This window comes from Alosa sapidissima, chromosome 12 (genome assembly GCF_018492685.1).
Source record: "Alosa sapidissima isolate fAloSap1 chromosome 12, fAloSap1.pri, whole genome shotgun sequence".
NCBI classification, from domain to species: Eukaryota; Metazoa; Chordata; class Actinopteri; order Clupeiformes; family Clupeidae; genus Alosa; species Alosa sapidissima.
Genome location: NC_055968.1, coordinates 10,049,690 through 10,074,307, shown reverse-complemented (window position 1 = coordinate 10,074,307; position 24,618 = coordinate 10,049,690). Strand labels below are relative to the sequence as shown.

The window sequence follows — 24,618 nt, the reverse complement described above, 5'->3', positions numbered from 1 at the left end:
TTTAAGCATGTATGTATGTCATTTCACCCTTGCGTGATCATGCTGACAGCTGTGTGTGTGTGTGTGTGTGTGGGGCGTGCACATGAATGTATGTCAACTTGTCTATGGGGTGTACTTTCAATGATTGGCAGGTTTTCTAGAACAAAGATCTTTTTTTCTTCTTCCACTCATCAGATGATGGTAGGGTGTTTTTTTGTGTGAGTAAGTGGCTGACGGTGCCCGCGGAAGCTCAAACTGCCCTCCATCTGCTGATAAGAAGAGCCTCTGTCCTCTCACAGGAAAAGGACTCCATGACAACATATGATGCTAATAGACACGGTTGTCAAGGACACTGTACAATCACAGTACAACTGTTGCCCAGTGACCCCGGACTGCTGGCTGCTGTTTGTGTGTGTGTGTGTGTTTGTGCGTTTGTGGGTGTGTGTGTTTGTGTGTTTAAGCTGTGCTATTTCCACATGAATTGTTTTAATTTTCTACAAATTAATCATTGGTTTATCTATCTCTTCCCTCTCCCACATACTATTGGGCTGTATAAGTGTGAAGACATGACAGCTCTTCCAAAATGATGTATTATATTTATAACAAATTGACTGTAAATATAATAAAAACATAACCAATAACCAACGAGGATAATATGCATGGTGTTTGTGTTTATTGAGCATGAGATACCCCCAAGAGACCCAAAGCTTAGCATCGGCTTTAAGATGATGGGCCCCTTACCAGCTGTGCCCTGCCTGTTTGCTGCTCACACCTTTTATCCTTTCTACAGTAACATACAAAATATTCCAGATAGTACAGGTCTGTCAGCATGGGACGTTTTTGGTCACATGAGCTTTTCATGTAAACAAATGCTGAGCATTGCTGTACTGGTGCAGCAGAGGGCGGGAAAGAGCAGAAAGTCTATACGAACGTGACCTGTTCGCGCGCTGTGTCCGTGCCACCTGTCAGCATTATTTCGCACTTTACATCCCTTTGCTGTCTTCAAAAACACGGACGATTTAACTTAGTTAGGCTTAGGGTAACTTTTCGATGTGTTGAGTTTGCGTTGCAAATGGATTTAATTTTAACGCTTAGATGCAGCTGACTGAGTTGTAGGTTGGATTTAAGTTCCATGTGGATGGTTTCATATGCATGTTTGTAATGATCTCTTGATACAAAATGAACCTAACCGTACGAAAAAAATACACAATGTCGGCTTGTTGGAGAAGGAATAGCAATACATAATACTGTCCTTATACCTACACTTTATTTCATACAATGTTCCAGTACAAATTGATTTATTAGAAGACGCGCATTCATTATAAAAATGAAATTGGTGGTGTTATCTTCTCTTATGTATTGCCATGTTCTTATTTGTTGGCATAGCACGGTTAAAAGGGACAATAAGGCTGAAATCGATTAGTGGTTCAATACTAGCCTAATCATTCCGCTCCCTCATCTCTTTCGAAAAAAATAGGGCGTGAGGGCGCACAGTCCCCGGACGTCTCCATCAAGTCCAAATACGGAGCGGAGCGGACGAGGTTTTCCGGCGTGTTTTAACTCGTCAATTGTCACACAAATTGCGCGCGTAAATTGGCAGAATCAGGTATCCTTGCTTACACGCGCAGTCTCACATTATACTCCTTGTGGCAAACTGACCGCTGGCAGAGATGTGGAAGGCGCAAGGAGCGCGCTCGCAGGTGGGTCTGGATTGAGGTTCTTTCTTACCCACAGATGAGGCACTTGCTGATGTGGGAGCAGCACGGTACTAACGGAGGAGTTGGGCGACTTTCAGCAAGAGTTCAACGGTGGTTCGCAAGGTAAGTTGACTGCGCCCTGGGTGTGGATTATTCGTAACAGTGGAATGTCTGGGGAAGTATAGTTTCCAACTAGAAGTGCGTGTGTGTCTGCTTGTACATACGCGCGCGCACACACACACTCTCTCTCTCCAGCATTTAGACTTTTATGTGAAGGAACACCTTGGCGCACGGCTGGAGTCTGATGCGCACTAGTCCTCAGAAGGAGTCAGAGTGACACACAAACACAGGACAAGGTGTCCTCTACATTGAGCACATTGGTGTGGCGAAACGCATCCGTTCTGTTGCCATTCAATGCAATGTCACAATGTTAAGGTCGTTTATTTATTGGGTGGGTGGGTGGGTATGGGGTTGCCCTTCATTAAAGCTCACGCATTAGTTTCGATGAACAGCTGAGCAGGATTGGGCTCGAGTAGAACGAAGTCCCTTGCGTTTTGTAGCGGGTCTAAAAAGCCTGTTTTTTTGGTGTTGCTGGACACCCTTTATACTACAGGGAAATATATGACAGTCTTGGCACAATGTCAGGTTGTGTGTGTGTGTAGAGGATAATGGATACATATATACATTGTGTACCTGTTTGTGTAGTCAGTTCATGGATTTTGGTTTATTGCTATGTAAGCAGATGCTGTCAGTCAGTAAAGGACATATGTATATATATTTGACAGATGGCTGTGTGGGTATATTTTTTGCACTGTTATCATATATATCATTGGTACCTGGAAATGGCTTTTATTATTTAGATAATAATAATAATAATAATAATAATAATAATAGGACAGCTGTTTATCTCCTGTTCTCTCAAATAATTACATGCGAATGCACACACACACACACACACACACACAGGTGGGGAGTTGGAAAGGGAAAGACAGGATACATCCATAATGTAATTTGGATGAAAAAGCACCCATTCCCGAGCACAAATGGATGTTATCTCTCCTACATACCTGACATACTGTAAAAAACATACACCTGTCTTTAGGTCACATACATATACCAATTTGTTTAAAGGTATAATAAGTGAGGCAGACAGAGGGAGGAGAAAAGAGCTTCTTTCCACCCCCCTTAAATTTCCTCTTCCCGGTCTTCCCCTATCTTCTCATCCCTGTCTTCCTGTCTGTGTTCCTTCTCGTTTACCGTTCTTCTGCACTTCTGATCACCCATCAACTCCCTCTCCCTCCCCTCCTGGTCATGTCTCTGTGAGTGATTTATTGGTCATGCAAATTAGAGTAGTGTGTGTGTGTGTGTGTGTGTGTGTGTGTGTGAGTGTGTGAGTGAGTGAGTGTGTTTACATTGGAGTAATTGGAGTGAGAGGTTAGTAAATACATTTCTGTGCTTGTTTGAGATACTGAAAGCAATGGAGAAAGGAATTGGCTGAGCGTCATCTCTGAGCAGAATGTAACCATGAAGGTTGTCAAATGTAAACTTTCAGAGCAGCTGATGGTGTGTGTGTGTGTGTGTGCATTTGCGAGGGTTGAAGGGAGATAAGAGTGCAAGTGACCACCTAAACTGGTGTGTGCATGTGCGTGTGTGTGTGTGTACATGCATGTACACAATGCACATGAGTAGTGTGTGTGTTGCCATTATTGACCAGGAATATATTATGAGCATGAAAATGATTACATGGTTAATCCATTCAGACAGCAGTCTCCAAGCAGTGTAGAGAGTCTTACTGATTCATGTTTGTGTGTGCGGGTGTGTGTGAATGTGTTTGTTTGTGCATATTGTTCTTAAATAGTGTTGTTATTTTAAGCACCATGCCAGAAATTGTATGTCTTCCCAAAACGTATACGCTTTGGGTACACAGATCTTTGCATCCTCAAGTCTTTTTTTCTTTTTTAAAAAATCCACTGGAGTGATAGCTTGCTGACAACAAAACACTGTTGATCTATAACTTCAGAATAATATAATAATTGATATTTTTTCTTTGTGGATCATGACTTTTGTCACAAAATTCTGTGAGCTGTGCTTAGCTCTCTTCTTGGCCTACATTTTGGTTTGTTTTGATGTGACATAGTTTACCTGAGTACATTTGTTACCCATTACAATTTATTTTGTAGAATCACTTTTAGCACTTCAGTGTTCTTGCAGGGTATATAAGTATAAGTATATATACTTTTTTGATCCCGTGAGGGAAATTTGGTCTCTGCATTTAACCCAATCGGTGAATTAGTGAAACACAAACAGCACACAGTGAACACACAGTGAGGTGTAACTGAGGTGCACTAATCCCGGCGCAGTGAGCTGCCTGCTACAACGGCGGCGCTCGGGGAGCAGTGAGGGGTTAGGTGTTACATGTTGTAACACCAGTACCAATACCCCTCCCCACCTCCGTCGTCTCCTTGTCACCACAAAGACACAACAACATGGAATACACTACTGGAATACATGCTGAAAGCGGAGCATCTGCAACAAACTTCCCAGAACCTCAGCAGGCAGATGGAGACTCTGGATCAATTTTCAACCCCAACCTCCTTGATTTCCCATCACCACCCACACCCAATCACGTCCCCACCCAATCAAACTCCCCAGGCCACACAAACCCCCCTAATCTCCCATCCCCATCCCCACCCCTTCATCCCACCACCCACTCAAACTCCACAGGATCCCCTGAATACCCATCACCATCCCCACCCAAGCACATGATGTTCCCTGCAAGAATGGAGAGACTGCTACCAGTAGCCATGCAGAGTTTTACTAGCCCAAGATCATTAGCACCAAAGAAGCGAAGGGCACCTCCACCCCCTCGCCCTCCCCCTCCCCGTTTAGAAGGATCTCTTAAGCAGCAGCAACCTCTTAGTTCATTTTCTCAGCCGGCATATAGCATGGAATGTGCAGTGGAAAATACAGATGGCAGCAGCAGGGGACAATTATATGATGACTGTATTGCATGATATTCTCAGGGTCCCTGCAATATAAATGGTACTGACAGTAGTTTTGAGAACATGCCGGGACCCAGTAAGCCCATGACATTCTCTATTCCTGTATTGACAAGAAATAGAACACAAATGCATCGAGCTTATAGGGTAAACCAGTCCAAAATCCTACCCGTACCACATCAACCTCAGATTTCCCCCATGGATCATATTTCCCCAACACTTAAACTAACAAAACTAGAACTCCTAAATATCAGATCTCTTTCAAACAAATCATTCTTAATTCATGATCTAATTTGCACACACAACCTTGATTTTTTACTTTTAACTGAGACATGGTTAGATCAAGCAAACAGTGCTGCTACTCTCATCGAATCAGCTCCCCCAAACTTCAGTTTTTTGAGTGCTACCAGAGCAAATAAAAGAGGTGGGGGGATAGCCACAATTTTCAAGACGTCTTTTCAGTGCAATCAGTCGTCATTCGGTGACTTTACTTCATTTGAATATCTGTGTGCATGCATTAAGTCTTCTCCTCAGATTTTATTACTGACAATTTACAGGCCTCCAAAACATTCAGCTAAAGTTTTTCTTGAAGAGCTAGGTGAACTGCTATCAGTTGTTTGCATAGAGTATGACTGTCTTATTATATCAGGGGATCTAAACTTGCATGTGGATAATCCTGAAAACAATTATGCCAAGGAATTCATTGCACTAATCGATACTTTCTCCCTAACACAGCATGTACAGGGGCCAACACACTCTCTCGGCCATACCCTCGACCTTGTTATCACAAAGGGTCTCGATGTCTCTACAGCTGTTAAAGACCTGGCCTTATCTGATCATTTTTGCGTGTTCTTTGATGTGTCTATGTCCCCACACACTCAAAACACAGCTATGATGGTAAAAAGGAGAATCATAAATGATCAGACAAGTGCTCTCTTTGAGCAAGCACTTTCACTAAAGTCAAGTGAACTGTCAGACTCTGAAGACTTATTTAATCACTTTAATGCAAAAATGGCAAACATTATGGATGACATTGCTCCATTACAATTCAAGAAAGTTAAGGACAAACAGAAAGCACCATGGAGGCAAAATCCAGCAGTTAAACTTCTAAAAAGAGAGTGTAGGAAGACTGAAAGAAAATGGCGTAAATACAAACTTCAGATCCACTATGAAATCCATAAAGAGATGCTCCGCACATATAACTCTGAAATATGCAAAGCAAGACAGTCTTTCTTTTCTAACATTATCAATAGAAGTTCAAATAACACTCGTATTCTATTTTCAACTGTTGATAAGTTAACAAATCCCCCCTCACAATTAGCGCCTGAACTTCTCTCAACTAATAAATGCAATGAGTTTTCATCTTTTTTTAAAGGTAAAATTGACAAAATCAGACTCAACATATCTGCTCAATTACAAATTCAACAACCTGAACTTCCAGCAACAAACAGAGGGAAACTAAACTTGATGTCAGAGTTCAGCTTGATAGACTACGAAACACTTGAAAAAACGGTACAGAATCTCAGCCCTTCCACATGTGTCTTAGACACTCCAATTTCTTCAAAACTGTTTTTCACCTCATAGCGGCGGATGTCCTTCAAATTGTAAATGTATCATTGCTGTCTGGCACTTTTCCTAAGTCACTGAAAACAGCTGTTGTAAAGCCACTTCTCAAGAAGAATAACCTGGATGCCTCCATGCTAAACAAATACAGGCCCATATCCAATCTACCTTTTATTGGCAAAATTATTGAAAAAGTAGTCTTTAATCAATTAACCACCTTCCTAACATCAAATGGGTATTTTGATTACTTTCAGTCTGGTTTTCGGGCAAATCACAGCACTGAAACAGCTCTCATTAAAGTTTCCAATGACATACGCCTCAACACAGATTCAGGTAAAACATCAGTCCTAGTGCTACTGGACCTTAGTGCAGCATTTGACACTGTTGATCACAATATTTTACTACACAGACTAGAACACTGGGTTGGATTTACAGGCATAGTTATCAGCTGGCTAAAATCATATCTACAAGAAAGGAGCTTCTTTGTTGCCATCAGAAACTGTACCTCAACACCAACGTCCTTGACCTGTGGTGTTCCCCAGGGGTCGATCTTGGGGCCACTATTATTCAACCTCTATATGCTCCCACTTGGACAAATCATTCAAAATAATTTGATTTCATATCATAGCTATGCAGATGACACACAAATTTACTTAGCTCTATCACCAAACAACTATGGTCCTCTTGAATCTATGTGTCAGTGTATAGAACAAATCAACACCTGGATGTCTCAAAATTTTCTTCAGCTGAACAAAGAAAAAACTGAAGTAATTATATTTGGTAAAAATGAGGAAAGACTTAGGGTTGCCACTCTCCTTGACACAAAAGGGTTGAAGGCAAAGGATACTGTTAAAAACCTTGGTGTATTAATTGACAGTGATCTAAATTTCAACAGCCACATGAAAGCGATAACTAAATCAGCTTTTTACCACCTCAAAAATATTGTCAAACTCAGAGGGCTGATGTCAAAACATGACTTAGAAAAACTCATTCATGCATTTATCTCCAGCAGGGTTGATTACTGCAATGGACTGTTCACAGGCCTTCCTAAAAAGACTATTAAACAGACTCTCCAACAGGTTGGAGAGTCTGCCCCACATTTACAAGTTTAAGGAGGTGCAGCTTAAAGCTGGGGTTCCCCAGCCAGGGGTTCCCAACCTTTTTTGGCAGGTGATCCTATTTTGATGTCACAAGATGTCAATGACCCCAAATTCACATGTAGCGAGAGAGAGCGCAATTCAGACGAACATCCAGACGAGAACGGTCCTTGCACTTCTGGTTGTTGTGCTACTTTGTTTTGAACATTGATCAAGCATTATTCTGTCAATTAAACATCTCATGCGGGCTCTCTAAGTGTATTTTTACTTAGCTAGAATGTAATAAAGGATCCATTACTTAACTTGGATATCATGTTTTTTTTATATATATATTTTATTTTATTTATGTATATTTTTATGTAATGTGCTGGTTAATTGTTAGATGCCCAGTATCTCAGCCGCCCCCATTTGAATATCAGGTGACCCCAAGGTTGGGAAACGATGCTCTGTTCTATGTGTGGACACACACTGTCATGGGCAGACCCAGCCTGGATTAAGTAGCAAAATTATTCTGCCTATATTAAATTAGCTTTAGGTCATACAAAGCATAGGCTACTTTGCATGTTGCCATCGATTCAATTATGATGTACTGTATAATACATAATGTTTATCTGTTGCCTGTGCCTACTGTATATACATTTGTCTATTGTGAAACATAAATTTAACTTTAGTTTATAAGCTGCTGTTATGGTCAGTCTGAGCCTCCACCCCACTTTGTGTGTGGCTCACCAGATACATGTCCAGTGCACGAAAACAGTCTGGGAAATCTTTTAAGGGGTGCTTAAACCCAGTCGACTTTGCTCCATGCCAATCATCTGTGAGTATTGAGGAGTGTCAGGTGATAGCAAAGGGGGCACTTTCATTTGAAGCCCAGCAATGACAACAGCTCTGGTTTGGCAGGTTTGCAGAAAATTCACAGTGTCATCATTAGTGTTTAGCTTATCTGAAATGATATGGATGCTGAAGCAGCGTACATGAGGCTTTGCTATGGGAACTGGGGAGAAATTGCTGTGGGTTTGCTCTGTGCAGAGGTTAATAGGAAAAGTTCTGTGATTTACTAACTGATTCTGCTGTGCCTGGCACGACCACTGTAAATAGTGCAAGGTCAGTTTTATTCCCCAGAGGTATACAGTAGCCTACTGTACGTCCCGTTCAAGTTTGGTCAACTTTGTCAGCTGAGCAGGGCAACATGCAGCTGAGGAGGAGCAATTGTTAAATGGTGGTTCAGTGGTACAAACTGGTGCCATCTCGTCCTCCTATTCTCAACATTTGTAAAATTGTGTGATTAAAGTGGAAGTCGGGAATTCTGGCAAAGGGTTGGACAGATTATGAGCCACTGGGCTAACTGGGCACAGCTGCAGAAAGGCCCCCAAAAGTCTACTGCTACTTACAGAAATTTGGAGCTCTCTTTCTACAGATTGCTGTCGGTGCATTCCCTCTATATTGTATCATAGTTATGTTTATAGTTTATTACAAAGACGAACATTTAGTTAATTTAATACAAAATATATAAAAATAATACAAAAAATATTATGCACATAATGAAAGCATTGGCCCACTGGTTAGCACTCTGGACTTGTAACCGGAGGGTTGCCGGTTCGAGCCCCAACTAGTGGGCCATGGCTGAAGTGCCCTTGAGCAAGGCACCTAACCCCTCACTGCTCCCTGAGCGCCGCTGTTGTTGCAGGCTCAGGCTCCTCACTGCGCCGGAATTAGTGTGTGCTTCACCTCACTGTGTGCTGTGTTTTACTAATTCACGGATTGGGTTAAATGCAGAGACCAAATTTCCCTCACGGGATCAAAAGAGTATATATACTTATACTTAAAACTGAATACAAATTGCTGTACAACATCATCTGCCTACATTGATGGGTAGTAGGCTATATTGGCCTATACTGATTTAATATTAAAAAATAAAGTAAAACTGTGCTTCACGGGATTTATGGATCTGTGCAAGTCAGATTGGCTTGGGATTGCACAGGCTTTCAATGAAAATCAAGAAATGCCTTTTTTGTAGGTAGGAGCTTAAACAGGTGAACAAGCTGCATTTTATTCTCTTCAGTCTTTCTCTCTATATCTCTCTCTCCATTGAGTGTGTGTGTGTTGTTCTTTTGAAGATGGGACTGTTGGCTGAAAATGTCTCCTTCGACTCCAGTATCCCGCCGGCTGCAGACCTCTCTGTGGGGGTCATCTACTCCATATTTGGTAATGCCACTTCAGCCCTTTGAAGGCCTAATCACTTTCCATAATCAACCACATAGTCATGGCCATAATCTACCTGGTATACTCATACACATAACTACACTCATCTAGCTACAGCCTACTCTAAATGCACCCATACCTGTGACCTCACGTAAGACATACAATATCATTCATAAACCATTACTGTCCTGAACACCATTACTGTGTGTTATCTCATGTTCATGCCATTTGTCTGTTGGAGGGTTCCAGAAGTGTCTTGCTGTGTAAGAATAACAACACTCTTTGAGGAGCTGAAGGGATGCCACTCAGTGGCCACCTCGTGGATCTGGAAACTCCGCTTGTGTGGTACTGGGATTGTATTAAAGTGGTAATTACACAGCACAATGGCGGTGACCCCACAGCAACATGTAATTAGAGTTTTACTAATTGAAATTACGTACAACACAAATGAACACGCAAGGACAAGCTCACACACACAAACACACACACATGCATACTCGTAATAATTACACTTGTCGTAGCATATTTTGCATTCGGAAGCATATTTTTTCTGGCAGCAGATAGCTGTAATGCCAGTGTACTTAAACCCAGTTGGTAGAGTGTTCTTGAGAGTGCTAGAGTAGCCTACAGAGGACAACCGATTTCCTCTTTCAAATGTGAGTGTCACTTGAAGATCCTTGTGAAAACTGTGAAGCAGCTTGTTCACTGATTTCATGAGTCCTTTTTCATCACAATGGCCCAAAAGTTGTCATGTAATTGATTGCTAATGTCTGTGTGTGCACCTCAATTAGTATGTGTCAAGATCAGTATTTGAACCTCAAATTCCATTTATTTCTATATGCACTAAATCATTTGCCTCTTGTCAATGACAATGTCATGAAACTGAAAATGTTTCTAATTGGGCCATTAAGGGTTTTTTTGTTGTTGGGATATGCTGGAATTTGGCTATGGTAACATTAGATCAATTCTTTCTCTTTCTCTTTCTCTCTCTGTATGTGTATGTGTGTGTGTGTGTTTCAGGAGTATGTTCCCTGTGTGGAAACAGTGTGTTGCTGTACGTGTCCTATCGAAAGAGGCACCTGTTGAAGCCTGCTGAGCTCTTCATCGTTAACCTGGCCCTTAGTGATCTGGGTATGACCCTCTCCCTCTACCCTATGGCAGTCACCTCCAGCTTTTATCACAGGTAAGGTACACACACATACTCTTTCACACACACAGACACATACACACACATACAGATGCACACACACATACAGATACGCACACATACATGCACACACACACACACACACACACACACACACACACACACACACACACACACACACACGCTCATTAGCTTACATTGGTGAACATTAGAGTGGTGAACACCATTCAGTATCTGCCCATGTACGTAGCTAAACACTACACACACATTACTCCTAGTGTGCGTGTTATGTAAACTTCTCCCAGGCTATAGCAGATGACAGATAAAATCTTCTTTAGATCCCACGGATGAGTGAGGCACATTTTTGACATTTCTTATCACTGAGCTGAGCATAGAAGTTGGCATTTTTTACATTTACTGTGGACTGTGGTGTTTCCTGAAACAGGTTTGCACAGTACAGTTTGAACAGTACACTTTCACAAACACACCTCACCCATCTTCATCATCACCATTATCATCATTATAATCATCATAATCATCCTTCTCCTCCTCTTCATTCCAACCTGCTTCTGGCATACCTGCTGGCCTCATATTTTATAAGGCCCTGAAGAAAAGCTGATGGTAAAAAATTCACCATACTTGAGCCGCAAATGCCAGTTGACTACTTGTTTGGACCACACTTGTTAGTGTGAATTTCCTTACCCTGGGAGAACCCAGACAAACGCTCTGCAGGTCCCTCTGGCAAAGAGGCCATTCACTCCCATTTCCAATGTTCTTAAAACCCAGGCAGCACCAATCATAAACGTTTGAGGCAGGCTTAACATGATGACATCGAAGCAGTTTTTGAAAACCGGCTGTTTGTTTTTTTATGTTGCTCTGCATATGTCATTTCCTTCAACCAATTGTGTCCAAAAGCATTTTAATTGGTGTCCCAAGTGACGTCCCATGGAAATGGGAGGTGATTGAACCGTATTCTTTGTTATGGGAGTTCCCATATAAGTTTGTCTGGGCTCTTGGGATCTTGAGCCCAGAAGAAGAAAGAGGTAGAGGAGAGAAGAGAGAAGTGCATGCTAGGTGTATTAGATTGCTGAAAGTGTTAGGAGAGGTGACATTCTTGGAAGAGTTGGGTCTTCAAGAGCTCAAGTCGTTTGACCATCGTTCAACTAGCCTACAAATGAAAATAGTCTGGATTGCCATGTCTGTAAGGGCGACAGTACCGGACAGCGTTCCTGGGAGGAGCACAGCAGCTGAGGGGCAACATAAGCCTTATGAGAGCATTTATATGGGTGGTAGCAGACCCAGCCATCACTTTGTTTTCAAGCCTTAGTAACTTGAATTTGATTGATTGAATTTTACATTTTGTTTATGAGCAAAGTTTGGAGTTTGTAACAGTAGTTACAGTAGTTCTTATATTTCCATGCCTCTGACTGTGTCTGGATTCTCTCCTTTTTCCCACTTGGTGTGTCCGTGTAGGTGGCTGTTCGGACGGACTGTTTGTGTATTGTACGCATTCTGTGGGATTCTCTTTGGAATCTGCAGCCTCACAACTCTAACTATTCTCAGCACAGTCTGCTGTCTGAAGGTCTGCTACCCTGTTTACGGTGAGACTGCTAGCTAGACATCCTCATTATCTCCTCTCACATACTGTACGCACATGCCCCAGACATGCATTCACACTCAGCAAAGCACAATTTCACATGCCCACACATACACATACACATACACATACACATACACATTAGGGGTGTAACGGTACACAGAAGTCACGGTTCGGTTCATACCTCGGTTCGGACATCACGGTTCGGTACGAGTTCGGTACAATGGAGGGAAAAGCTGTCATTACGAAATCATTTAATTTAAGCCATAGGTTTTGGCTCTATTTGTATGTGTATCCAAAGGCTGGTGAAGCGCAGGGGAAGTTTTTTTTTTTTCTCATTTCGGTGATTGGTAGCCTACATCATCTGGGTGATTGCTTCGAACATGTGTAGCATATATTTCCACTCACATACCCAACAACTGCTGAACAACGCCGACACACAGTTTCTTATCCACCACTCTCTCGCCTGTACTACTGTAACTGAAGTTCTCAAACTTGCGAAGAGACCAGCGGATCCTCTAATGTGTGTCGCCACCTTAGTGCTACTATCTCTGACTGACTGACTCGACCAACGACCTGACAAAAAAAACATAGGCGCCAATCAGAGCTTCACAGATAAGGCGAGGCTACAGATTAGCGTTAGGTGTCGGTGTCGCTAAAGAACTCACGTAACTCTCGCTACTTAACAGTAATTGCGCATGACATTAATTAATACGCACACGAGTTTTATGTTTTTTTATACCGTGTATTCTCCGTGTAAATTCATGCACCGAACCGTGACGCCCGTACCGTTTCGGTTCAATACGAATACATGAACCGTTACACCCCTAATACACATACACATGCACATGCACATGCACATACTTTACACATACACATACACATACACATACTGTACACATGCACATGCACATACTGTACACATACACATACACATGCACATGCAACATGATTGAGTGTGATTGGGAGCTTGCCTCCTGTGTGAGCAACCCCTAATTTCCCCTTACACACACACACACACACACACACACATTGGCTCTCTTCAGGGAACCGCTTCAGCCACCGGCACGGCAGCGTGCTGGCGGCGTGCGCCTGGGGCTATGCGCTCATCTTCGCCTGCTCGCCGCTGGCCCAGTGGGGAAGCTTCGGGCCGGAGCCGTACGGCACTGCCTGCTGCGTCGACTGGGGCCGGTCCAGCCGCGAGCCCGTGGCGCGCTCCTTCACGCTGGCGCTGTTCCTCTGCTGCTACGTGCTGCCCTGCGGCCTCATCAGCTCGTCCTACACGCTCATCCTGCTCACCATGCGGCACTCGCGCCGCGCCCTGCGACGCCACTCGCACGCCCGCGTCCATCTGCACACGCAGACGCGCATGGGCAACATTCAGATCGTCATAGTCAAGGTAAGGCAACACTATCGCCTTTCTAGTCATCTAATGAGAGTGACAACACATCCACATGCAGATGAAATGAGTCATATCATCCATTTAGTCACGGAGCAATTCCAAACGCTGAAAGCATTGATAACATTGACACACACACACACACACACACACACACACACACACACACACACACACACACACACACACCACACACACAGACACAGCTAGCTTGTTAATCTGTTCCTTCCCATAGCTGAGTGTGGCTGTGTGTATTGGCTTTCTGGCTGCGTGGAGTCCGTATGCCGTGGTGTCCATGTGGGCGGCGTTTGGCCACTTCGATGACATCCCCCCAATGGCGTTCGCCATCCCGGCCATCTTCGCCAAGTCGTCTCCCCTCTACAACCCTCTGGTCTACCTGCTGCTCAAGCCCAACTTCCGCCGAGACCTCCCCTCCCTACTGGAGGCCTGCGCTTGCCCCAAGCTGCTGTGCCCCCACCCATGCTCCACCTGCATGCATGTCTTGCACACTATGCACCAAAGGGCTGAATCTGCTGCTGGATTGGGCCAACCAATGGTGAGAGAGAGAGAGAGAGAGATGTTTTTCCCTTACAGGTCGACACTGTGTCACTGTCTATTGATTGCTAAAGGCTCACTTGCTAGGATCACTTGGGTCCATTGCTTTTTGTAACTATTTGAAATACTTTTCTCCTCAAGGTGCATATCCTTTCTTTTTCTTCTCTTCTCTAATCCTCTCTTTCCTCTATTCCTCCCCTCCTCTCCTCTCTTTACCAACCCCCTTCACTCCTCTCTTTCTGCTCCTCCACTCTTTTCTTGCCCTGTGTTTCCTCTTCACTCTTCCCCTTCCTTCCTCTTCCTCCGTGCCCTTATGTCCACCTCCTTCTCTCCTCTCTTTCTCCATCTCCCTCTTCCTCTCCTTCCTCTGGGCAGAGTGGCGAGGAGCAGTGTGTGTGTGAGCACTGCCGCGACCCGTTCGAGCACTTCAGGCGCTACCCCCGCGGCTGCCAGCTCAGCGTCAACACCGTCCAACTCTCCTTAGAGCCCGTGCACACATCACCCTCATATGCCTCGCACTCACGCGGGCGCGCGCACACACACTCACACACACGCTCAGGCACAGATCCCCAGCACCCAGTGCGTGTGGTCGTGCGAGGGAAGAAGAGCTCAGATATCGACAGTCTGGAGATCACACTGGAGAGGGTGCAGTCGTCCTCCTAAGTGTGTGTAAATGTGTGTCGGTGTGTGTGTTTTTCTAGTGTGTGTTGGTGCAAGCATGTGTTTTTGATTGCGTGTGTGTGAGTGTTTGCATGTGTATGTGTAGATGATGCTGGAGAAAGCATGCCAACACAAAGATAAGACCTCCTCTACATGTGTATCAGTGAAGTGTGTGTAGAGTATGGGAGAATTTGTACTACCTGCATTTAAGAAGGCAGCTATTTTTTATTCATATTGTCAATGTTTTGTATTTGTCTACATTGTATTAATATTTTCAGGATGTTTTATTATTCTATCCTAGCATGAAAGAAAAAATAATGGACAAAAACTACACATTGTGGTGTGAGCAAAAGACAAAACTACACATTGTGGTGTGACCAAAAGACAAAACTAGTTTGATTTTGTAAAGTCAGGTGTTTCCCTACTTTCTTACCTTTTATATTGCAATGTTTTCTTCTCCTTCGTTCGTGACCTAGAGAGAAAGAAGAAATGACAATGAAAGAAAGAACCCTATATCCTCTGCATTCCTCACAGATGAGTTTAAAAGCAAAATCAAACTTATGAATAACATTAATTCTGTCATTCACTCTCACCTCCAATCTCTCTCCCTCTCTCTCCCTCCTCTCTCACTCTCACTCTCACTCACTCACTCACTCTGGGGAGTATGCAAATTTAAATGAGAGGTGAAGCACGAGGAAAGACCTGAGAGGCGTTTGAGAAGGGGGAAAGAAACTAGGTAATAGGACAGACAGGTGTTGACAGATTTGGGGGGAGAGAGATAGTCTATGTCCACCTGGGGCTCTGGTGTGTGCTGGGAGAACGGTTGTCTTTTTATAAACTGTGTTATCATGCTGCTGCACTGATGACTTTGCAGGTGCAATCAAACTGTTTCTGGGTGTATGTGTGAGTGTGTGACTGCACGTCTGTCCTACACACTCTCTGCAGAGATGTATTTGGTGCTGTTGTTAAACCTCTTGTACATACATGGGTGTCAGTGACACTGTTCTTTATCCATAATTATTATTATGATTTTATCACAGGAGGAATAAAAGAGTGGACAACAATCTGAGAATGAATAAATATTACTGCTCAACCCATACTCACCCAGTAGCCATTGCCCTTACAGGTCTTACACAGTACACATATACCCATCAATTACAGAAACTCAAATAATCTTCATCAAATATGAATAAATAATAACACAGACCAGAAAAACAGCCCAATCAAATCCCAGTAAAGAAATACAAAATAAAACAATTGCGCTGTTTTTAGAACAGTAGTGGGTGGGTTTATGTTTGTGCCAATGTGTCAATGGACAGGAAGTCTCAGAAGTGTGTGTCTCAGCATTTAAAGTGCAGTCACCATGGTAACTGGGCTGTTTGTGGGGTTCAACTGTGAGGGGATCCAGTTTGAGGCAGGAGCGGGAGAGCTAGAAAGACACTGACAGTGAGAGAAGGATGGAGGGACTGAGAGAGAAATAGAGAGAGTGGAGTTACAACCGAAATAAACCAGGGAAAGAGAGGGATACCCCAAGGAAGACAAATGTGAAAATGCACTCCTTTGAGAAGAGAAATACAATGAGAATAAAGAGCGGGACTGGAGAAAGATGTGGAGGACAGAACGAATGAGTGGGATTCATTGACTGGAGTTAAAAAAAAGACAAAATCCTGCTTGGAGACACGTGCTGTGTGGGTGGCATAGGGACACAGTCAAACAAACATCCAGTATGACACAAACACACACACGTAATAATGGAAAGGAGAGAGAGATATAGAGACAAACACACACACACACATACCTAAGTAATATTGTCCTTTTAACAACAGGTGCTCACATACACATAAACCAACAAGCACATCTGATGTATGTGCATATATGCACCATTGTGCCTATGACTATACAATTTGAGAGGATTTAGTTATCAATCCAGGATGAGCTGATATGAATAAAAGAATGTCCCCTCTGTCCCTCACACACACACACACACATAGCCTACACATCCATTTAACAGCCCCATCAAGAGTAGATAATTATAAATCCTCAAGAAGACCCCTTTTTTCAATGAGGACTGTGTCGGTGAGTCTGTGTCTGCTGGTGAGATTAAAAGTGATGAATGAATTTGAGATCAGGAAATGAATAGAAAAGCGCAAAAGAAGGAATTGATGTAGGCTACGCAGAAAAAAGAGACCAAGGAAATTCAAAGCAGTGATGAGACAGAGCGTGGGGGGGGCGGTTGTGTGGGAGGGGGAAGGAGGAGTGCCGTTTATTTATAGAAAGGCTCCTATTCTCCCCAACCTCATGTGAGACTATATTTAGCTCTCCTGAAGCAGACAGCAAATACACACACAACACATGCAGAATACAGATAAAGATTATCTCTCAAAAACTTGTCAGTGCATACACACACTCTTTATCCTCAAGGCAGAGGTTCACCCATATCTTTCACATACTGTGTTCTTAATCGTATGAGCACACACACACATACACCATCATAGCCATCACATTGGCAAAAAGAACACAGCGTGTGTTCACATAGCCTACCCCTCGATATTCCTCACATTCGCATCTGTAGAGCTGCGACCATTCGCTGACGCATGTAAAAGCTGTGCACTTTAAATGGGGGCTTTTCTCATGTGTGCGTGTGTCTGTGTGTGGGAGAGAGAAAGAGAGAGAGACAGGAGTTTGCGGAGAGCATCTAAAATTCAACTTTGGCAACACGTGCTTGTGACGTCCTTTCTCACAATTTCCGTTTCAACGGAGAAGACCAGTGAGTCACATGTGGCGGAGGAAGTGTGTGTGTGTGTGTGTGTGTGTGTCTGGGGGGGGGGGGAGTCGTTGCTGCTGGTATGATGACTAAATTCATTCATTATCAGTATCTCTCCTGAAGGTAAGCTAGGGTCTAAGGAACTGGAGACAGGAGTCGCTGAATTGTGTGTGTGTGTGTGAGTAAATGAGAGAGAGAGAATTAGGAGTAGCACAGTACCCTACAGATCTTTCTTTGGCTAATTATATAGATTTCATTTCCACTAATGGGCTGGTTTATGTCTCTATAAACACAAAGGTATTTAACTGCCTCTCTAACTGGCTTTAATTCCGTATCAGTTCCTCCCTACTGGCTCGATATCTTCCCAGGTGACATTAGAGTCCTATGACTTTGACCTTCATTCAACCGAGTCTCACAGAGCAGCAACTCAATCTCTGTCTGCAGTTAAACAAACAACTCAATCCGCTAATGGACGCAAGAGAGATCTGTTATACTGCCCCCCTGGGGCCGTTTCATTGGCCACCTCATTACTTTTGTTGGTCATCGATCAGCGTGTGACATGGGTGGGAATGCTTAGTGGGAAGGTTGATTGGCCTTGATATTAAGTAACTTTCTCGTCCAATGAACTTGGGTTGTTGGTAGTGTTTTGTAGTGCAAAAGCGTACCTGTTTTTTACATGTGGTCTGACCTGGACACCACTGTTGTCTGATTGGAACAGGTGTTTGTCAAGGTTTGTTGACCATGAAAATCTACATGAAGGTGATAAATAAATAAAAATTAAATTAAATAAAAAACAATGCAACAATTGTTGCATACTGTCTCTTTAGATATGTGGATGGTAAATCATTGAACACTCTTTAACAAAGAATTGGCTGATTGTCTTATTATGGACCCTTTCAAGAGAGTTCCATTATCAGCATCATAGTTGGCCCCACAAGACTTCCGTTTTAACATTCCATATGTTAATTTGTTGGGCCCAAATAGAACGTTCAAGCATTGTTTTTGTTTACCTTGTTGAAAGGGTCCATAAACCAAACTGCTTGTGCTCAGCCCTATAGACAATATGGCCACTATATGCTCATAATGACATACATGGAAATTGTCTATATTCATAAAGAAAGAAAGTGCATTTACAGCTATATAAATTAAGTTTGTAGAGAATGTGGACATAGGTTCTGTAGGGAGGTGCTAATTTCCTAGTGCTATAGGGATTTCCCAAAGGGGCTAATCAGAAACCAAGCAATTTACCACCAAAAACATGGGGGTTTTCTCATCTGTCTTTTTCCTTCCTCCCTCCCTCCAGTCTTTGCCCCTCCTAATTAATTTTGTGAAGGAACGATAGGAGGATGGAGAAATGGAAGAGACCATCCTATCGTTCCTTCACAAAATTAATTAAAAGGAGGAGCTAAGACTGGAGGGAGGGAGGAAGGAAGGAAAGAAGGATAGACAAAAAGACAGATGAGAAAACCCCAAAATCACCAACAAAGCAACACATCACTAACAGCACAGCCCTCAAGAGCATTTTACTGGGGTTATCAAGCTGTGTCTATAGCCTATTTAAGGTCCTCAAAGTTGATTAAATCAAGAAGTTCACAGATTAATAAAATGCCTTACTTTTGGCAGTGCTAGGAGAGGACATACAGTAGATGAATAGCTGTAGAAAAGTATAAAGTAGGTGCAATCGAGAAATATTCAGTTATGTGATATTGCCATCTAGAGTCAGCTAATTGATATTACCATCTGCAACACAGGTTGAAGTTGTTTTAACTGTTTTAGTTTTCCAATGTTTCTGCCATATTCTGAAATTATAAGGTAAAGACAAGGTTAGCCCTTATCTCATTTTTGTTTATGATACACGTCTGAGTTTTAGAAGGAAAATGATAGCCAATTGTAATTGTCATCTATTTTACACAAAAACAATCTATTGTTTACTGTTAAATATTGGCACCGTATTATCTATGATGTGTAAGAATTCAGTCAGATGGTATGTACATTTTCATTTAATTAATACACATATAGACATATAAACATACCCACACAAACACATACACAAATACACACAGATAGACGCACACACACACACTCACCAGCTATTGGGACTCTTATACGGTGTGTGTGTATGCTGTGTTATTGCCACTACAGGGCCTGTGGGATCTGCGTGTATGTGTGTTCCTCTATAATCATTTAATGTTCCACACCTTGCTGCGGTGTGAAGAAATGGATCAGTTACTGGACAGATCACTCCACAGTAAAATTCAACCCTGTCAGTGTGTGTGTGTGTGTGTGTGTGTGTGTGTGTGTGTGTGCTAGAGAATAGAGTAGCTTCAGGTCCCCCTGGCTTGTTTGACTTGTTTGACTAATTACAACTGATTTGCCACATAACATTGGCCTTCATACTATTCAATTATTATGTTATAATTTTTGCGCACCATGTATAATCTACTTCCCAGTCTCCATCTGCTTTCAAAGCCGTATTTGAATTCCACAAACCCTTTCAGACTGTGCAGAACAGAAGAGGGTCACTCACTCACAATCTTATATTTGTGACTGGTTCCAACATTCTGACTCATTTGGGAATCTCAGGCGCATGGCTCATATCACAGCAAGATGTCACTATTACCACCCCACTGTGTCCTGCTGAAACTCTCCACTGGACCACAAATCTGCTCCACACCCCAGACACACACACACACACACACACACATACACACACCGTATCATCTCAGCTAACACACACTTTTCTCCCTGAGGTTCTTTCGTGGCCCTGTTTCTCTGCCTCACTGCATCACAATGCAGGGGCTATCGAAGCTTCTTTACTATTGTGTTTCAATACCAAAATAAAGCATGTTACACTGACTGACTTGCTCATTTTCATATGAAGGTGCAGTGTTGTCAAACACGTTTTACTAACTGAAAACAAAACATATACACTGTAACCAGTGTAACTTAAGTATTGTTGACAGCTCTTCAACAGTCTACAGGTATAACTGTTGCCCATTGCACGACAGTATAATGTATTTATGTATGTATGTACAGTACTGTATGTGTATTTGAAAACATACAGTACCAAAAATATTATATTTCACAAATAAATGCATCCTATAAAAAAGCACAAATGCAAACAAGGCCCAGTTCTACTGACTTGAATAGTTGAAGGATGTTCAGATTTTTTTTTTTACATTTCTTCTTACATGGTAATATCACAAATGTGTGAAAAGTGTGAACAAACAATTTGACTTAGACATCTGCTTTCAGTTTATATCCATACCACCCTGCTGAAATAAACACATAAACTTACAGTTCTGAAAGTTGTTAGAAATTTGTGAAATCGGAAGATTTTTAGGGAGACTATTAAGGTTAACCTCTGAGGTCAGGCCTATCCTCTTGATTAATTGATTTAGACTGCTTTTCACCTAATACGTTAACATCACCGTCTATCTATCTATCTATCTATCTATCTAATCTATCTATCTATCTATCTATCTATCTAATCTATAATTTACAGGAACGTCTGTCTGTATGTGTGTTTGTGTGTGTGTGTTGCATATCTGTCGAACTGTCAAGCGTGGCAGGTGTCTTGCTATGGGCACGAGTAAGTGCAGTGCCAAGTTTGACGTTGTTTGGATAAGAAATGCAAAATATATTGTTACAGTAAATATATCGGTAAAAAAGAAGCACCCATTGGCTTTTACTGCTCTACTGTAGCCCCTCCCCCTCTCATACAGCACTGTAGGCTACCACAGAGGATAGGAGCAGGGCTTTGGCAGAACTGAATCAGTGTACACGGGTAAAAATGTAAGCGAGTGCAAGATGTGTGGATCTTGTCTGACCTGAAAGTATTGTAAATCAGCTTTATATGGTCATTTTACCCAGGTGGGTCTCTTGTGTGTGTCCTTGGACTGTATTCAGAGCATCCTTTGTTCCAAGGATGGAGGGAGCAGACCTCCTATTGTCACCATTTTGCCATGAGCAAGTTGGGCTGCTAAAACAGTATGTGGCCACGCTTTGAAGCTTAATTAAAGAATAATAATGCTGACCAGACCTGGTGACCCCACCACAAGAGGCCACATTCCCACACACCACCCCCGGTTAAGACTTGTTTTGTCAGAGAATACTGGTGAAACCCATGCATGGGGTGACACAAACATATCACTCCCTTGAGAGGGACTGGCCTCTCATTGAAAAGAATAAAAGCCTGTTCCTGATGTTCCATCGTCTCCAGAGAAATGGGTAATAAATATGCTATCAACCTCAACAATAAAGACTCCCTGTATGCAGTTTGCATAAAATGATTAATCAGATTTTGCAACAACACACCAAAAGACATGCATTAGCTATTCAGAACTACGTAAAAATGATGTGCAATAAACTGACACTTCGAATAGCCCATGGCTACTTTGGACTGTCTTTAGACTTTGTATAAGCAAAAGATAATTCCGACTGCAAGGTCCAAAATTGAAACGAGCAATAATGGTCCCGAATTTAAGGACGTGACAACGACAACGAGTGGCAGTCAGAGCATGATGTCACATAGGCTACGAGAGATTGTTTTAGAGTCACATCGTTCCATAATTTATATGATGCATCATTCCACTAGCCTGGGTTGACGCCATCAGTGCAGCCACTGGTTGTGTTATGTGCTAAACTGCACTCCTCTGTCCGTCATCATATAAAGTCCGCCCCATGCCGGATAAGCGGTTTGGATTGGTTCCTGGGTTTTTGGTGATTTGGAAATCAGCTTCAATGGGAGGTTTCTCCAGATGGGCATGCAGAGCAAATTTAAATTTGTTAACATGTTCATCTGTGTTCACTCAGGCAACAATATCACCCTAGTATTGATGAATTGAATACAACTGTGAAAGTTGTCATACATGTCAAAGCATGACACCAGCGATGCAGATGAGGACCCAAATACTAACAGAAACAAACAGTTGATTGAAAATGGGCAAAGGGTTTCTAAGGTCACACAAACAACTATAACAGAAATACAGACTTTTAGGACAGAGACTGATCATTTCTACTTTAAAGAAATTGGCAAAAAATAAATAAAAAATCTGAGTATACATGGGCGGAAATGCATTAAGAGCATGAAAAAGCACTCAGTTTGTTCGTTCCACAACGACCATTCTAAAATATGTTGCCAAAAGGTCATTTCAATGTCAAGTCACAGGATGTGTGTGTGTGTGTGTGATGAGGACATGAATATATGGAACGAATATGAATTATTGTCCCTGCAAAATGGACACAGCCATTGCCTGAAATTTGATTCATTTCAGGCCTTTCAAACAGAAAGATATTTCATAGCAGTACTGTGTGTGTGAACTTCTTTTCTTTTCAAATCTGTGAAAAGAACATGGTAATTTTTTGTATTGACCATAAAAGAAACATTCGGTAAGTTTGCTCTTTTCAGTGTTTTATAGGCCTAGTAAAAAAAGACATAAGTCACTACCACTTTTGCTTTTCTTGGACATCTGCCCACACATGTGGCAAATGTCTTTTAGGGGCACTGAAAATCAATCAATCAAAAACTGTGATTTACAAATAAAAAGTTAGGTATAGGCTACAGAGCCAAGAAGTAACCTACTGTATGTCCTCTGTCATTCTCTGCTTCAGCAAAAGTCTTCTCAGAATGGATGACAGTTTAGGGACATCTGGCAAGAACCTCTGATGGAGGCACCCATCTCTTAGTTTAGGCAAAACTTACAACGATCTGATTAAGGTCACTACCAAACTTTTCTCAGTTGATCTTATAATACTTTTTCATGTAGAATCCATTTCTGCTTGGGATATTTTTGTATCACACATAGTCAAGGGCGTAGGTTTGGTCTTAGCTTTGGTGGAGACACTACCCAGCCACAGCCCCCCCCCCCCCCACACACACACACACACACTCCACAAAAAAAGGAAATGAAATAATGTATGATGCATTACTTACTGTAAGCAGTCAAACAGTAAAACATTTAGTCAAAACACCATGTCAAATTTACCTTCAGCCCTGAATCTTCCCTATCTGAGCAACAACCTGGCCTCTGTCACCTGATAAATAAAATATTGATGACATGAGCAGTGACACAGAACGACTCAAATCTCAAAGAAGACCAGTAGGCTAGTAATCACTAGGTCTAGTAATATTAATTAACACTTAAAATTGTCTTAGGGCGGCTGGGTTGCTTCTTCTAAGACAAATCGATCGCCATTAGAGTGAGAAAACGGTTGGAAACTATGTTTTGCATTCATGTTCTATCTCTAGAGAGTTGAGCCCATAATGCATTTGTTTTCACTGACATGCATGAAATCATGCGATAGCCTACTTTACACATAGCCTTAGTGTATGTTTAATACATACGGTCAACTATAAATCCACTACTTTTCAATCACCATGTTAAGATTTCCCAGGCAACCATAAATCCATGACTTCAATATCTTTTAGTGAACTATGTATCGATGCTCTATCGATTATGGCGACATAAACTATAAACCGATGTTGTTTCGATATCTCTCTTATCGATATTCATGCACTGTTAGTTAGTTAGTTAGTTTATTAGTTGTCCCCTTAGGGAAATTCTTTTTCACATTTTCCATACAGTTTTTCATCCTGCATGGTCACAGGCACAGAAAGGCACATACATGAACACAGACATAGGAATGACATACAGACATACACCTCACAGGCAATTGACACAGACTTTTACATAAATTATTGGGGGTTTCATGGGAAAAACATCCATTATTGCACTGCATATTTATCTGTGGGGCTTTGTGTTGTTGAGTGTTTGGATTCCTAAGGGGATTAGGCTTCTGCTGAAGCGGGCTTTATTGCACCTTAAACCTCCTGCCAGAGGGTAGGGGTGAGTAGCGATTGAATGGGTGGGTAATGTCCAGGGATATTGAATGAGCAATACGTGCGATGGCCTTAGTGTTTAGTTCTTGTAGGTTTGGGGTATGCAGACCTATTATTT

At 42.2% G+C, this 24,618-nt stretch overlaps 2 protein-coding genes across 2 annotated transcripts in view; both read left to right on the top strand.

Moving 5' to 3' along the window:
- The window catches only part of trappc8 (trafficking protein particle complex subunit 8), a 42,415-nt gene extending 41,782 nt beyond the window's left edge, over window positions 1-633 (top strand). Inside the window, exon 30 of the mRNA XM_042111612.1 lies at window positions 1-633. This exon is cut by the window's left edge and continues 1,263 nt beyond it. The gene's annotated coding sequence lies outside the window, so the exon portion shown is untranslated.
- Window positions 634-1,703: 1,070 nt separating this feature from the next.
- Window positions 1,704-14,928, top strand: opn7a (opsin 7, group member a). Its single transcript, XM_042111609.1, has 7 exons — window positions 1,704-1,799; window positions 9,453-9,540; window positions 10,558-10,720; window positions 12,158-12,282; window positions 13,319-13,680; window positions 13,916-14,236; window positions 14,611-14,928. The coding sequence occupies exons 2-7, from the start codon at window positions 9,453-9,455 to the stop codon at window positions 14,896-14,898; spliced, it is 1,347 nt and encodes a 448-aa protein (XP_041967543.1). The 5' UTR covers window positions 1,704-1,799; the 3' UTR covers window positions 14,899-14,928.
- The last annotated feature ends 9,690 nt before the right edge of the window (window positions 14,929-24,618 follow it).